The sequence below is a fragment of the Odocoileus virginianus genome, chromosome 21, assembly GCF_023699985.2.
Source record: "Odocoileus virginianus isolate 20LAN1187 ecotype Illinois chromosome 21, Ovbor_1.2, whole genome shotgun sequence".
NCBI lineage: Eukaryota > Metazoa > Chordata > Mammalia > Artiodactyla > Cervidae > Odocoileus > Odocoileus virginianus.
In genome coordinates this window covers 43,827,493-43,844,574 of record NC_069694.1, presented here as the reverse complement: position 1 = coordinate 43,844,574, position 17,082 = coordinate 43,827,493, and the positions used below count along the sequence as shown (strand labels likewise).

Sequence of the window (17,082 nt, the reverse complement as noted above, 5' to 3'; positions counted from 1 at the left end):
TCATTCCTATACAACAAATCCCCAAGTTCCATCAAAATAACTCTTGAATCTGAATCTGTTCCCTGATTTACTGCCCTACTTCAGGGCTTGGCCACTGCTCAAATGGACTGTAGAGGCTGTTTGCACCTCTTGCTATTTCTTTTTTTCCTCTAATATTCTCTTCACATAAAGTCATCCCTTCTAATCCATATTCCAAATGCCACTTGAGTTAAAATAAAAACCTGATCAGGCTTCCCTGGTGGCTCAGATGGTAAAGATGTATGCCTGCAATGAAGGAGACCTGGATTTGATCCCTGGGTCAGGAAGATCCCCTGGAGAAAGGAACAACCCACTCCAGTATTCTTCCCTGGGAAGTTCCATGGACAGAGGATCCTGGCAGGTTGCAGTCCCTGGGGTCATAAAGAATCGGACACAACTGAGCAGCTAACATACACTTAAAAATCTGATCATGTAGATTTTATAATTAAGAGCACCTCACTGGCTTCTAGACATTGATGGAGTGAAATCCAAATTCTTTGGTATAGAATATAAAGTCTTTTATGAATTGCTATCTGTCTATCCTAGCAAGAGACTGTAGGCTGGGGTCAGATTACCAAGACTCAAATTTTGGCCAGCCCACTCACAGTGTATGACTTTGGACATGATACTTAAACTCTCTACCTAATTTCTTCATCTATAAAGTGGGATAACAGCAGTTATCTAAATCCTCCTGGGCTGCTGTAAGAACTAAATGTTAATCTATATAAAACATTTAGAACAGTGTCTGACACACTGGCAGAGTTTAATAAATGCTTGGTATCTGTCACCTTTTTTCTCACCCCTCACCACCTTGTACCTTGTGCTTTGGCAGTAGCAGACGATCTGCCTTTTTAATCCACTGTGCCACCTTTGCCCACGTTGCTTCCTCTGTGTAGAACGCCACACCTTGTCCACTGAATAAAAACCTGCTCACCTTACAAGTATCAGTTCAAACATTACTCTCTCTGTGAAGAAAGTCTTTTTAACCTCTGACAGGCTCATTTAGTTTCTCTCCTGTGTCCCCATCTGGTACATGTCTTTATTGTAATAGGATTATTTACTTCCACCAGACTAAGAGCTCCTCAAAGACAAGCAAAGTTACTTTTACACCTATGATTTCCCCAGGTTTCAGCATATTATCTGACACATAATATATCTGCTGAATACGAATGAATAAAATAGTATTTCTAAATTTTCTATTACTTTTCCTGAGTAATTTTGTGCTGCATCATAGTAATCACTATACTTGTAACACATTATCTGTTTCTTCACTTGAATTACAAAATCCTTAAATGCAGGTTCTACGTCTTTTCATATTTGTATCTCCAAGAGACAGCACACGATCTGGCACCAAAAGTTGTTAATAGCTACTTAATGAATGAACGAATGAGTGAATACAAATGTGGTTACAGAACATTACAGAGCAAAGCTGTTTGTCTGGATCACTAGACAGACTCTTCAGGGATGGCGAGTCACCAGAGTCTCTAGCCTCTGGGCACTGTGATGGCTAATCAAGAACACTGAAACCTATGTCTGCCTCAGTAGTTCTTCACAGCCATCTCTCTTTTCCTCAACTGAAAAACTGGAGATGACAGCTGCTACCATATAAGCTTACAAAACATACTCTAATTAATTGACAGACTTAGGTGAATATAAAGAAGGCAAAAATAAACACACACACAAAACTATCCTTAGTAAAGTAATGATAATTTAATGGTAATAAAAAATATGAATGAAGGAAAAAATAGATGAATACCAGAGCTGAAACTTAGGGGAATATCAATAAAACTAGAAAAGCTGTATATGAACCATGTGCATGATAATAAATGAGAAAAATATAAGTACATATGCTTCTTTTCTTGCTTCTCTCTATATTTTCTTTATATCTCTCTTTTCCTTTCTTTATACTTTCTAATTATCTATAAATGAGAACAATATAAGCATGCAAAATTATTTGAAAAAATAACTGATTCAAAATATTTTCAAAAGAATAGAAAATCTGCATAGACCTATATATTCATAGACCAAGGTAAAGTTCAGGAGAATGATGAACTGTGCATGTGTGTGCTTTACAATACAATACAATACAATACAATAGACTACTTACAAAGTCTAAATAGACTGCAAAAACAACTAAATAGACTGTGTAAAAATGAGTAAGATTTTAAAGTTTTTAAACAATTGCTTTAAAGAGAGGTGCCAAACAGTTTTTCCCCAAGCACGTCTCTCATATAACTATTCCAAGGCAAAGAAAACATTGAAAGATCATTTTATGAAGCGATCTTAACCTAATACTTAAATCTAACAAAAATGGCATCAAACACAAATGCATGCATAACCCCTCAATATTCCTCATGAATATAGATTCTTTCAAAAAATCTCAAAACTAGAAAATTGAATGCAGTAGCAATTTAAAAGAATGGCATATTATGACCAAACAGGGGATATTCTAGGAATGAAGGATGGTTCAATATAAGGACAATTTGAAAAGTAATTCATCACCTTTAATTAGTCAAAGGATACAAAGCATGGAATTCATCATTGTAGGTGACACAAAGCCATATGTGATAAAATTTCACATTTATTCCCAATTTTAGAAAAAGAAAAACTCATGGTAAACACATATCAGAAGGAAAGCTAATCTGAACAATGAAAGATTTCATTAAGACAGATGTTCTTCATTTCAAATATTTGACATTCTACTTAATGATGAACCATACAGGCAGACTTACTGGGTAAAAATGTATTTCTTAGATAATAAAATAGTCTTATAAAATCCAGACTAATCAGAGGAAAGTCTAAAAACTGGTAAAAATTTGGTAAAGTTTTAGTCACGATATATATACAACAAAATCATGAGGTATTTTCAATAGCAGCAGAAGCCAGTCAAAAAACCCAAGGAACATAAGCTTTCAATCGCAATGTCAAAATATTCCTCCAAAACAAAATACTTAGAAATAAAATAATAATATTTAAAGAAAATGAAACAGTTTTGTGATAGGCATTAGAAAAATCTGAGACACATAAAATGCTATCTGGAAAGAAAGATTCAGTATTACAAGATCTTTATTTCCTCTTCAAACAATGTATTAATACATTATAATTTAATCAAAACTCTAAAAGGATCTTTCTTTTTGATTTTGAAACAAAAACTCTAAAGTTCATTTGTCTAAATAGATAAGAATGTCAAGAAAACAGTGAAAAAGTATAAAATACATTGTCATATGCTAAAACTGTATAAAATATCACCACATGATATTGCACCAGAATTGACTAGGAGACTAACAGGCCATAATGGGGTGTATAGAAAGACCTCAATAAATAAAAGAATGCTGTAAAAGAATAGGATTCCATATCAAATCACTAGGGGAAATGGTGTATTATTTAGGATATAGTGTAGGCATCATTTATTACCTAGCATAAAATAAAATCATGCTCTATCTTATACTACAAAGTAAAATGATTTGCAAGTTGAACAAAAAATTATATGTAAAAAGTAGAATCACAAAAGAGTAAGAATTGATGACTTCAATTAATTTCAAGCATACAGCAAAATCTGAACCCTTAAATAAGAGAAATATATGTGAAAATAAAAATTTAAGATGCCCTTAATATATAAAGAACTCTTTAAACCAAATAAGACAAACCAATAAGAAAAAACAGCCTGCTTAGTTAAAATGAAGGGAGGGGAGATATACACATATACCTGGAAAAACAAACACAAATAAGTAAAGAAAAAGTTTTTACCTTAATCACAGATATATAAAAACTATATGTACAGTCAAGACAGTAGTAAGTGTTCTGGATATCTTTTGCTTGTCCCTCCAGATTCACTCTTCATTGGTTCCTGCCTGTTCTCTACTGGTGGGAGGCCTCTGTTTCGACCTAGAAGAGGGATCCCAGGTCCTCTGGCTTTCAAGGTGGTTCAGACAATAGAGAGAGTAGATTAAGGTAACATAATCCCTTGGTTCCGTACTTGAAAATTCACCTTGATCTAGCTATGTTTGTTGACCAAAGGTCACTGTTCCTCTCAAGATGGCTTTCTCAACCTGCTTCTCATTTCCCATGTTCTGATAACCTCTTCCTTCCTCATCCCTTTGACTTTTAGGTGGTAACAGTGCTATTGCTAATTTTCATAATTTACTGCATTCTCGCTCATATTTTCACCAACATTCTACCATCATCTTTGTAACTATTATCTCTCTAAACAAACCAGTCTTGAATTATCCTAACATGAGTATATAATCTTTTGCTGTTGGTTGAACTCTTAACAGTAAGCATGTAGGGAAGAACTCGAAAACACATTATGTTTTAAGGCACATGAAAAGATGCTCAACATCACCAATTATTAGAGAAATGCATATTAAACCTCAACAAGGCACCACCTCAGACTTGTCAGAATGGCCCTCACTAAAAAATCTACAAATATTAAATGTCAGAGAGGGTGTGGAAAAAAGGAAACCCTTGTACACTGTTGGTGGGAATGTAACTTGGTGCAGCCACTGTGGAAATAGCATGGAGGTTCTTCAAAAAACTAAAACTAGAGCTACCATATGATGTAGTAATCCTGGGCATATATCTGGAAAAAATTATAATTCAACAAGATACATGCACACCTATGTTCATGGCAGGATTATTCACAATAGCCAAGACATGGAAACAACATAAATATCCGTTGACAGATGAATGGATAAAGACACTGTGGTACACATATACGATAGAATACTACTCAGCCACAAAAATAAAATAATGCCATTTGCAGCAGCAACATGGATACAACTAGAGACTATCATACTAAGCGAAGCAAGCCAGGTAGAGAAAGACAAGTACCATATGATATCACTTATATGTGGAATCTAAATTATAACACAAATGAACCTATCTGTTAAACAGAAACAGAATCATGGACAGAGAAAACAGATTCGTGGGGGCAAGGTGGGTGGGGCCTGGGAGAGGGAAGGACTGGAGCTTCTACATTAAGCTTTCATTATGCAGAATGGATAAACAACAAGGTTCCACTGTATAGTTCAGGGCTTCCCAGGTGGTGCTAGTGGTAAGAATCTGCCTGCCAGTGTGGGAGACATAAGAGACAAGGATTTGATTCCCGGGTCAGGAAAATCTCCTGGAGGAGGAAATGGCAACCCACTCCAGTATTCTCGCTTGAAGAATGCCATGGACAGAGGAGCCTGGGGAGGGCGCTACAGTCCATAGGGTCACAAATAGTCAGACACAACAGAAGTGACTTCACACACACACACACAGAGTATAGCACAGAGAACTATGTTCAATATCCTATGATAAACCATAATGGAAAAGAATATTTAAAAAGAATGTGTAAATATGTATAAGTGAATCACTCTGCTGTACAGTAGTAATTAACACATTATCTATACTTCCATAAAAATAAATAAAATACATATGTTTTAGATATGTGAATCAACACAGACTTTCTGAAGGAAAAAAATCATAATATGTATTAAAAAACTTTCAAATATGAATGCAACAGAAATTTCTTTTTAGAAATCTGTTCCATGGATATAATCACAGGTTGTACAAAGCAGTATGGGAAAGTATTTATTAAATATATTGTTTTTCTTAAATTATGAAAAACTGGGATACTTTAAACACATAACAAAAGGTGATAGGATAAATAAATAACAATAGATCCATGTAAAGAAATACCATTCACCCAATAAAACCTCATTTTAGAAAACTATTTCTTAATAGAGGAAACATTAAAGATACATTATCATGGGGATAAAGATCCTATACAACAATAAGTTTGGAACTTCCTTTGCGGTCCATTGGTTAAGGAATCTGTCTTGCAATTCAAGGGAAGCGAGTCTGATCCCTGGTTGGTGAACTAAGGTCCCACATGCTGCAGAGCAATTAGCAAACGCACCATAACTAGAGAGTGTGTGCGCCACAGTGAATGATCGATCCCACACGACACAATGAAGATCCTGTGCCACAACTAAGACCCGACCTAGCCAAATAAATAAATAAGTATATAAATAAAATAAATACTTAAAAAACCCAATAAATTCACTACAGTACCAGTTTGGTGACATATATCACAGTGAATATGTGTGTGTGCATAAACACGTGCCTGTGTATAAAATATATTTTCATAGATATAAGAATGATGCAGAGAAATTGTAAAAGTCTGTGAATCAGTGGAATTAACAACTTTTTATCTTAATACTAATCTGTGCTTGTTTTAATCATTCAGCATGAGCTTTTTTGAAAATTTAAACATTTATAAAAATACGAGATTTATTTTCAACCAGCACTATTATATACTTCTCTTAAATACTTCACAACTATGAATCTAATCTGTCTGAGGATAATTCTTACCAAATATTTACAGCAATATAAAAAGGCTTCACAAATGAAAACTCATGGCTTCCGGTCACCATTGTAGGTAACCAGACCTAGCACTAGAAAATATGTAGAGAAATATGTTTAAAATATGTTAAAGAAAAACAATAAAATTATTATTATGTTTAAATTCAGATGAAGCTTTTAAATGATTAAAAAAAACTGAGCAAGTAGGGCAAGCTTTCATGCATTCAGAAAGGAGACACACAAACGTTAATACAGACAATTGGAGAAAAAACGTTTGAGGTTTACTGCCATGTTTCATTGGTACGGACTACCTTGTTTTCCACGTGAAAAAATTTTTGAATAAACTGATCTTTATCCACCTCTTCATCAAATGTATGAAGAATTTAGAGAAAAGGGCCTATTGGCTACATGGAAGAATATTTAATATACTTTTCCAAGCTTCTATCAACATAAATGTCAATTACATTACCATCACTAAATAATTATACAGGTTCTCCTAGTTTAATATAAGATATTAGAAATTATTTACTAGATTACTGCTTACCGGCTATTATTTTTCTTAGCAAGAATTGCATTTCCTTTAAGAGTAAGATATTTTGATCCTGCACTCAGAAACAACTCCCTATGTAATCATACTCATAATGTATATTAGAAGGTTAAAAAAAACAAACACCCTTCCCTATGGAAGGAAGCAGTTTTCTTATATTATTTTGTGTATGTGTGTGTTTAGGGGGAGGGTGAGAAAGAAAGATAAAATCTTAATATAAAAAATTAGCTTCTCTAAAGCCACTTGAAGATTAAGGATTTCAAACGACATTTACAGTGGTGGTTTAGTTGCTAAGTCGTACCTGGGTATAAATGAGGCCACGAGTGGTGTTCAGGAAATACATGATAGATTGATAGTTTCCTGGAGCTTCTGAGGGTTTTTCTCTGGGACAGGATGGCCTTAGAAGGTCTATAGTACTGATTCTTTGAGTCAATTTAAAGTTTCTTCATTTTGGAAGCAAAGCAGCATTTATTAAATATCTAATTCAAGAAACTAAAATGAGGTAGCACAGACAGTGACACACATTGTATAGATTTCCTATAGAGAGGGAGCTTCCTTATTTCCAGCAAAAACATTTAGAATTAGAACACCAACTGTGACACTAAAGATAAACTTCTAAAAGAAAGGTGGAAATCAGAAAGCATGAAGAGCAAAAGTAGGCATGTTTATAAGACAGGGAACATCACAGGGCCAGCTATCTATGTATTAAATAATGTATATTTCAACACAATGAAAATACTTTTTTTTTTTTAAATATACTTTCTTAAGGAAAACTCTACTCCAAAGATCCTTCAAGTGACATATAACATTTTGAGGAGAGAGACAGGATTAATACAAACATGCTGATGACAATAAAGAGCCAGGTATATCAGCAGCTTAAATTGCTCAGATTTCTTTTTTATCTCTCATAGCAAGAGATGAGAGGGCTCTGCCCAGAGAAGGTGCTGAAATGTTTGATAAATGAATGTATGCATGTGTAACAGGATGCTGAATGATGTTGTTCCTGGGTTGAAACAAAGAGGCTCTAACATGCTAACGAGAAACAGAAACTGCCAGCAAAAGCCACCAAGTCTCCCCCGCCCGCCCCTGCCCGGGGCTAGGTGAGAAGTGACTGAAATTACAACTTCCAATTATTACCCCTTCCAATTATTATTATAAAGCTACATAAGGCGCTTTAGTTGGAAGTGGTGTGGGTCAACTTCATGGCAAGCACAGTGTTCAAGATAAGATGCCCCTCCCTTCTCATCCTGCAGGGTAGAGAAGTAGGTGTTTCTGGACACTCAAATCACTCCCTCTCGCTCTCTCACAAGGTAAGTGAAGGGGAGTGCCCAAGACATTTTTAGAGATTTGGGCATACCTGAAAGAAGGGGCAGTGATATTCTCTTTTGTAGCAGAATGTCTGTTTATACAGAAGACTTAATAATCTGTCCTGTACCTGTCTGAGCAGGCAAGAAGTAGGGGGATGTGGTAGTGCTGAGAGAGCGGGTGTTAGATGCTTACCTTCTCTGACCATATAATTCTAAGCTGTACTAGAGAATAATGACACCTCACCAATTTATTTTAAGGATCCATTGATATAATAAGGGTAAAAATGTTTGGTAGACTGTATATCTTTATATGAAATAAGTTGTTTTTAAAAATCACATCCCAAAAGCAGCAGCTTGAATTTCATGGTAGTCTTAATATAGTCTAAATTTTTAATAAATCATCAATTAAAAATATTCAATTAACCAGCTTTGTGCTGAGCCATCTTGATGGAGATAAAATACCATTTTCACCTCAAAGAGTCCCTAATCTGATTGGAAAATACTAACATAAAAGCAATAATAAAACTATACAATAATGACAGAAAACATTTATATTGTGCTTGCTATGTGCTGGTCACTGTGATGGGCACTTTGACATATATGAGCTCATTTCAATCTTGCAACAATTCTGTGAGATAGATTTTATTATTTTGATCATGCTACAGATGAGGATTGGTAGGACTGATGTTGAAGCTGAAACTCTAATACTTTGGCCACCTGATCTGAAGAGCTGACTCATTTGAAAAGACCCTGATGCTGGGAAAGATTGAGGGCAGGAGGAGAAGGGGACGACAGAGGATGAGGTGGTTGGATGGCATCACTGACTCAATAGACATGGGTTAGGGTGGACTCTGGGAGTTGGTGATGGACAGGGAGGCCTGGCGTGCTGCAGTTCATGGAGTTGCAAAGAATTGGACATGACTGAGGGACTGAACTGAACTGACAGATGAGGAAATTGGGGCAGAGAAAGGTTAAATAACAAAGGGCACATAATCAGGAAGTAACAGAGCCAGGATTCAACTTCAGCCTGGCTCTGGCGTCTGAGCTCTTAACCACATTATTACACTGCTTCTCTCATAAGATTCAGTGTATGGAATCACAGCTACATACTATGAGAACACAGGGAAAGGAATAAACACAATAATGGGGAGAAGTAGTTAGCAAAAACTAGGTGGAAGAAGTGGGACTTGAGTCAGGAAAAATCAGTAAGGTTTAGCAAAGTAGAAAAGAGGAAGAGGAATGTTACATAAGCAGATAATTGTAAGAGTTCTAAGATGTGAATGAGCAAGGAACCAGTCCATAAATAATTATTGAGCACCCATTAGGTATATACAATGTGCTTGGGATACATTCATGAACAAAACAAAGATACTTGTTTTGATAGAACTTAGAGTCAGTGGGTACGAAAATGGTAATGAAGAGACTAGTTTTACTGAATGAACATCTGTCCTGAGAAAGAGAGAGAAATAGTGCTGAATAAGTAGATAGGCGACAGACCATGAGGGCTCTGAAGACAGAGAAGGTCAAGGACATAAGAAGTAGATAAGAACTGTAGGATTTTTGGAGGAATGAGTCACATGTTAACAGCAACATTTTAGGAAGATTAATTTGGCCATATTTTGCAGGATGAATTAGAGATGGGAAAAATAATAGGCAGAAAGTCTTGTAATAAAGTGGATTTTATGAAGATCTAGATTAAGTGATGACACTGGAAACCAAGAGTTTTGCTCTATTCATTATCTTTTCTTCCTTCAGTCATTCCCTTGGCCTACAAATACATCCAATTCTCTCCTATCCATAGTGAAAGCTAAATGTAAAATTAAATACTAAATAATACAATTACTCTCCAACGGGCAAGCACTTTCCTAGCTACTATCTATCTTCTCACCTCTACTTTCTTTTCTTGCACAGATGAACTCACTGAAGTTTGCTTTCCATCATGATACAGGAAAAGCAGTGGTTCATTTGCCCAGAAGCAAGTGGACAATTTGGAAACATTTTCTTAAAAAGGTAACATATGAGTAAAGATTAAAAGGATGAATAGGAGTTTGTGAAGAAAAGAAGTGGGGGTTTACATGTATATTTTGTGTGAAGCAATTCAATCAAACACACTGGGAAGGTGTTTTGATTCTAAAGCTTTGGTTCTACCTCTAGGAGGTATGCGGAATAAATTTCTCATTTAAAATCCTTTCCACATTTGTTTCAATTCATCCTGCCATGAACAAAGCAGAAATTTGTCAGGAAGCTATTTTCATTTTGAAAGAATTTTTTTCAAGTTTAGTTCACAATTATCCAACCAGAGTATCTCAGGTTTACAGACCCTGTTCCATACTGATACTGGTCTCTTCCAATAAATATACCATGAGCTCCTTGAAAGCAGGGACTAGGGCTTGTTTTTACACTTCCACTACCTAGCAGAGAGCCTGAAATTCAGTAGCTGTTCAGTAAAATTGGGTGTATTGATTAAAGGTAAAGGAAGAATACATGAGAGGCACTGTAGGAAATTTTATGAAAGATAAAGGACAGGGATGAGCAAAGATGGCATTTATGTTTTGGACATGGGTGGCTAAGGGAGAAAAGAAGACAGTAACAATGACAGACAGTAGACAAGGGGAAGACAAGTTCTGATTTAGACTTGTGAAACAGGATGCACAGGGTCTATCTACCAAGCTGAAGTGTTGAGATGCGGCTGGAGACAGAAACTGGTGTTTGGGAGAAGATGTGGCTAGGTTGAAGATTGAGGGCAAAAGGAGAAGGGGATGACAGAGGATGAGATGGCTGGATGTTATCACCAATGCAATGCACATGAGCTTGGGCAAACTTTGGGAGACGGTGAGGGACAGGGAGGCCTGGCATGCTGCAGTCCACGGCATCACAGAGTTAGACACGACTGGGCAACAGAACAACAATGGCTAGAGGATCATATTTTTGGAATTATCAGCATAAAAACTGCAGATTAGGTCATAAGAAATTATAAATGATTTTTGAAGAAAAAGGGAACGGAAAAAAGTTACTTTTGTTAGGTACATCCATATACTGCTGAGTAAATGTTACATTATGTAAACTACTAATAAGGCTTAGAATACATAAAGTTGAGAGTTTTTAGAGCAATATCCAGTAACTCTTATTTTCCCACATGTCTACAATAAGCAGACTCTGCTTTCTTAGTGATAGATATTTCTAGCTAACACATGAGGAGGGACCGGCAGAGCCATTAACTACCATTCTCAAAGGAACACTAACAAAGAAAAACAATCCTCAAAAACTTTATCAACTTGCAAAGATATTTAAAAAATAAATTGTTTAAATGGCATTATAGTATTTTCATTTATCCCTCTTGCTTGTAAAGAGACTAGGAAAGGTTACTATTTCTAAGATACAGAAACATAGTATGTGAAATGGAAGTCTGAAATAAAACTGTCATGCTCTGGAAGCTGCATAACATAGCTTTCATACTAGAGAGAATATTTTTCTCCTTCAAATAAGTAAGATAATGTACATGAATATGAAACATATGGAGAAAGAACTTCTTCAGTGATAACGGATTTAATGCTAAAATTGTCACAGATGTGCTCCTAAAAAATTGTGTGTAAGCTAAATTTCTGTAAAGAAAGTAATTTTCTCTTTGATATACAATATCAATATTTTGGAGATATTTCATCTCTCTGGGTCTTAGCTTTTTCATGTATAAAATGAAGGGCCAGGAGCAGACATCTTTTGTTTTTTTCAGCTCTAGAATTCTGTGACAATTTTTTTTCTGATTGATTTTCAACTGTTAATAGGTCAGAAAATTTCTTGCCTATCTCTTAGGACAAAAGTTAGAAACATGTACATAACACTTAATGACATCAGAGGAGTTTCTACTTAAAGAGATTCAGGAATGATTCTAATTATGAGGCTTAGTACTGTTTGTATGTATAAGCATACATACAAATTTAGATCAATAAGAACTTATGCATTTCAAAGACAGGTACCTGGGAAATATTTTAGTTTGAAGTGGTTGAAGTGGGGGTGGAAGACATGGAGGCAGTAAGTGGAGAACTCTCAGAGTGATCTAGGGATCAAAACCATGGACAACATGGTGATGGATATGGGCAGTGGTGGTGCTGGGGCTACTCTACAATTTCCTAAAAGCTTCTGGAAGTACTTTCAAAATAAAAGCAGAACTTGATAAATTTCCTAGGCTGAGATAAACACAATGAATATGTTAAACATGAGAGGGGCTCCCCTCAGCTAAGCTCCTAAAGGCAGAACATATGAGAGCTTCCTTCTGGAATGCAACAGAGCTGCTACTTCACACAGAACTTTAGAGTCAGCTTTCAACGGCAGCAGAGACTCAGGGGGTAGAGCCAACTGGGGACAAAGAGGCGTTTTAGTTAGTTCAATTGATATTTTCATCTCTAACTCTATCTTTCCAAGGTACAGCCTTTACTTAAATTGGGTTACTGACATCATTACCCTTTTCTCTCACTTTTCCCCTTATACATAGAAGGAAATTTTTGCTCCTGTGTTCCTTGTCACTTGGGAAATTCTCTCATCACTCTCCTCACTATATAACCAAAGTCAAGTAATGACTGAAATGCTCTCTGGCTGGAAGCGCCAAGAAATCCCTATGGGAGAAAGTCTAGAGATTGCTGTACCAAAGACAAGGCTGGTGAGATCTTTAATGAGCTTGTGGTATTTACTGTCAATACCCTCCATATAAACAGAAATGAGGACAGAGCCTAGATTTACAGCTGGCTCCAAAAGCTGAATGGCACCCCATTCCAGTACTCTTGCCTGGAAAATCCCATGGATGGAGGAGCCTGGTGGGCTGTAGTCCATGGGGTCGCGAAGAGTCGGACACGACTGAGCGACTTCACTTTCACTTTCCACTTTTATGCATTGGAGAAGGAAATGGCAACTCACTCTAGTGTTCCTGCCTGGAGAATACCAGGGGCGGCGGAGCCTGGTGGGCTGCCATCTGTGGGGTTGCACAGAGTCGGACACAACTGAAGCGACTTAGCAGCCAAAAGCTGAAACAACAAAAAGCTCAGGAGCCAATAATAGTTATTGTTTCTCTTTATTTACTCCTGAATATTCAAAAAACATGTTGAAAGACATTTGATAAAACTCTTAAGAAATCAGAATGCATGGTTCTTGCATAACCTGATAAAATTTATCTTTGAAGTCAAAACTCAGCAAGTAAAATACCAGGAACATTGTCACTAACTCTAAATGTTAACTAAAGATGTCCACCATTGTGCTCAATCATGTCGGACTCTTTGTGATCCCATGAACTGTAGCCTGCCAGGCTCCTCTGCCCATGAAATTTTCCAGTCAAGAATACTGTAGTGGGTTGCCGTTTCCTACTCCAGGGAATCTTCCTGACCCAGAGATCCAACCTGCAAGATCCAATCTTGCATATCCTGCACTGGCAGGCAGACTCTGTACTACGACACCATCTGGGAAGCTCTGTCCCTCATGACCATTGTTATTTAACACCATTCTGAAGACTGAGGTGAATGAACTAAACAACAGAAAGATATAAGATGGATAGAATTGTAAAAGAAGCAAAGTTAAAATTTTTAGATTATATACAACTGGAAAATTTAAATCAACTGAAAAACTTATAAATAATGAGAGAACATTAACATGGCAGATAAATGATAACGATAATGAGGATGAAAGAGAAAACTTACAGAGTGTTTACTATGTGCCAGCAATGTTCTGAATATATTAACTAATTTATTACTCCCAATTATCTGATGAAGTATGTAAAATTATTAATCTCTGTTTTGTGGATAAGCAAACAGGTCATACAGCTGGGTATGGCAGAGCTGGGGTCTGAAATTCTAATCTATCCTAAACAATGTAGTTGTTTACATTCAACTGTAAAGCCAGCAATCTTTCTTTACATATAACCAGCTAGAATATAATGAAATAAAATATCCTAATAATAATGGCAAGAGAAAGGTTAAAATAGTAATAAGCAAAATAAGAAATACATAAGAAATAAAACACCACAGAAAAACTGCAAGGCATGAATAAACAGAAAGGTATACTCTGATTTTGGACAATATAAAACTCATTATTGTATATCAATTTTCTCTACTTTTTATAAACTTAATCACAGCATAAATACCAAAATGATATTTTTCCCAGGGGAGGAGGGAAAAAGACAAGCCAATTCTACAATTCCTGTAGAAACACAGTGCCAAACGTATGATATAATTATAATTCTAATAACCTCTTGGTACTGGTACTAGAAAAGAAAGAAACTGAAACAGATGACTATAACTGAAAATAGGATTCGGAAATGGATATAAGTACACGTGGGAATCTAGTTTTCCGTAAGAGGGCTATTGGAATTCAGTGGGAACCATTTAGTTTCTTCAAGAAAACAAACATTTTATTAATCTTAAACTATTTCAAGTATCTATTTAATAAGCATGAGAGTTTAAAATGAATTAATTAAATGAAGTATGTCAGGATTCTAATCTATTCTTTGCTAGTGTTTGTTTTACTTAATTTCTATAGGATTTAGGAGCAATAACCTATAATTCAGATAGATATATCTGAAATAATTCCAGTTTAGTTGCTCATTTTGGCTTTGGGGAGAAATGAAGAAACAAATAAACTTTAACATTAATTCTCTAGGAGATACGAGGATACTGCAGATGAAAGCTGCCTTTTCTTTTCCATTATTCACCTTTATTTGTCAGCACATATACAAATTGGATTAACTGAAATTTTGGTAGTATATATCATATAACAAGGCTTGTGTATTTATTTTGCATAGTTTATAGGATATACTGGAAGGATAGCTGAAAAAAAAACAAGACATTTATGCCCTGGGATTGTGAAAATCATTAGACTCACAGAATCCTGTATGTGTCTCTTGTTGATAGCCCTTCTGTAGAATAGCGCCAGAATCCATTTCTCTTTAAATGCCATGGAATGTCACTGATACATGAAATGACATCCCTGGACTTTGAGTACGCATAAGAAAGATCTCAGTGCAAGCACCCAGATGTTCATTAGCAAGTTGGAATTGCGCTACCTGCGCCCAACAGTCTTCATGAAGAAAATGTATTCTGTAGACTCACTCGTGAAAAAACACTGCTTTAGGAACTGTCTCAAATCCATACTGAACTAAATCAAACTGCAAAGGAATGAAAACTGTCACCAGCACAATCTTCCTGTCAACTGATATGGTAATGTTGTGTCAAAGTCTCACCCTGATGTCTGTGGGGAAGTGTGCCGTGTCTCAGATCAGCCCAGCTGCTGGCCTGGGCCTATTCTAAACAGGATACTCTACCCTAAGTCACGACAAGTGTTATTTCCACCAAAGATGACAAGACTTCTTATTTATTTTCTTCTTTTGTGTTTTCTATCAAGAACTCCATCCTCAATACCTTCCTATCCCAAACTTGTAAACATCTCTTTTCCCTCCCAAGATCCATCGCCACAGCCCAGCCTCCCTCAGTACAGCACACTTGAGAAATCTAGTGCTCCTTCAGTCATTATTTGATTCTTGTCTGGCTCTGGGCATTTTTCTGCCCTTGTTTCACTCACTGAATTAAGAGGGCACTGTTCCATTCAGAACAGACTGTGAACACTGAAGTATCTACAGTCAGAAAAGAGGCATTTACTAATTTAATGATTTAGCAAAAGAAGACCCAGGGATTTCTATAAGAAGAAGATAGATCTTTAATATGCAACTGGAATTTTGATTTCTCACACTTCACAAAAAAGGGGTAGCAGTAAATGTTTAAGATATTCAATATGTAAATATTTCAAGTTTTAGACTGCTGCCGTGAAACAAATGGAATTTTAAAATGAGAAAAAATATGAACAGTCAATGATGGAAAGCAATGGCAAACATGGACCACTAATTTTAATATTCTTGACGTGGAAATAAAGACTTATCCTGGAGTTATTTTGTTATATTTATTCATTTATACTCTGTTTCATTCAGCAAGAGAGTTGAGATTTTGGTTCAGCTTACCCTTCCAAACAATCTAATACATGTTTTTATCCCTTCCTGATACATTATTTCCATCTGCCAAAATAGTTTCCTGATGTGTTGAATTAAATTACACCCCAAATTTGCAACTGATATACCATAGAAAAGTAAGTTTATATAAAATGAAAATAATCTTGCTAACTAGATTTGAAGGGCTCTGTCTGAACAACATTTGAGATGCGAAAATGAACAGGATGGTTGTAATGGGGACAAGGCTAGGGCACTGTTGATCATCTCTTTCATCTGAACTGAACGTATGTATGTGCCCAGCCACTTTCCCTCATGTACCCTCAGTCAGCAAGGTACTTTGAAAAGATGCAGCCCATACTACTATTAAATGAGGACTGTGAAAACCTCTCTATAACTGTCAAGTCCTTAACAAACTGAATTAAAAAGAGCTCGGCATTTAGTAGGTGCTCAACAAATGTTTGCTGAATGAATAAAACAGCAAAAATTCTCTTAAAATGATAAGGGGAAAAAAAGGCAAAGTAAAATTAAATAATTTTTAAAAAATCAATGTCTTTTGCTTGGTTTTTCCCCTAATCCCTACCAACATTTCACTTCCTTACACTTCTTCTCTTGAAGCAAAACTGTTTATATTTTCAAGTTTTCAGGAAGGAGAACAGTTTGTCACTTTCAATTCTGGATGCTTTTCATGTTATATGACAAGTACTTTTATACTCATACTTATTCATATATTAATACCCTATGAATATTACTTGAATCATGACATAAAGTCTGAGTTGATTTAACAGGGTTACCTTTTACTGATTTCAAGGAAGAAAACGTAAAGTGTTAGTACAGAACATAAGTTTTTTGAGTCCAAGATGGCTTTCTCTACTTTATTTCCACAT

The 17,082-nt window shown here is 35.9% G+C and overlaps 1 protein-coding gene across 5 annotated transcripts in view; it reads right to left on the bottom strand.

Moving 5' to 3' along the window:
- Positions 1-17,082, bottom strand: part of TBCK (TBC1 domain containing kinase) — a 196,061-nt gene that overhangs the window by 49,348 nt on the left and 129,631 nt on the right. The window contains exon 24 of one of the 5 annotated variants that reach the window (XM_020901201.2): positions 13,266-13,729. The exons of the other annotated variants lie outside the window; for them this stretch is intronic. Coding sequence (XP_020756860.1) covers positions 13,694-13,729 — 36 coding nt within the window. The 3' untranslated portion in view covers positions 13,266-13,693. Of the gene's footprint in view, positions 1-13,265; positions 13,730-17,082 lie in introns of those variants that run through there. 5 annotated transcript variants of the gene reach the window in all.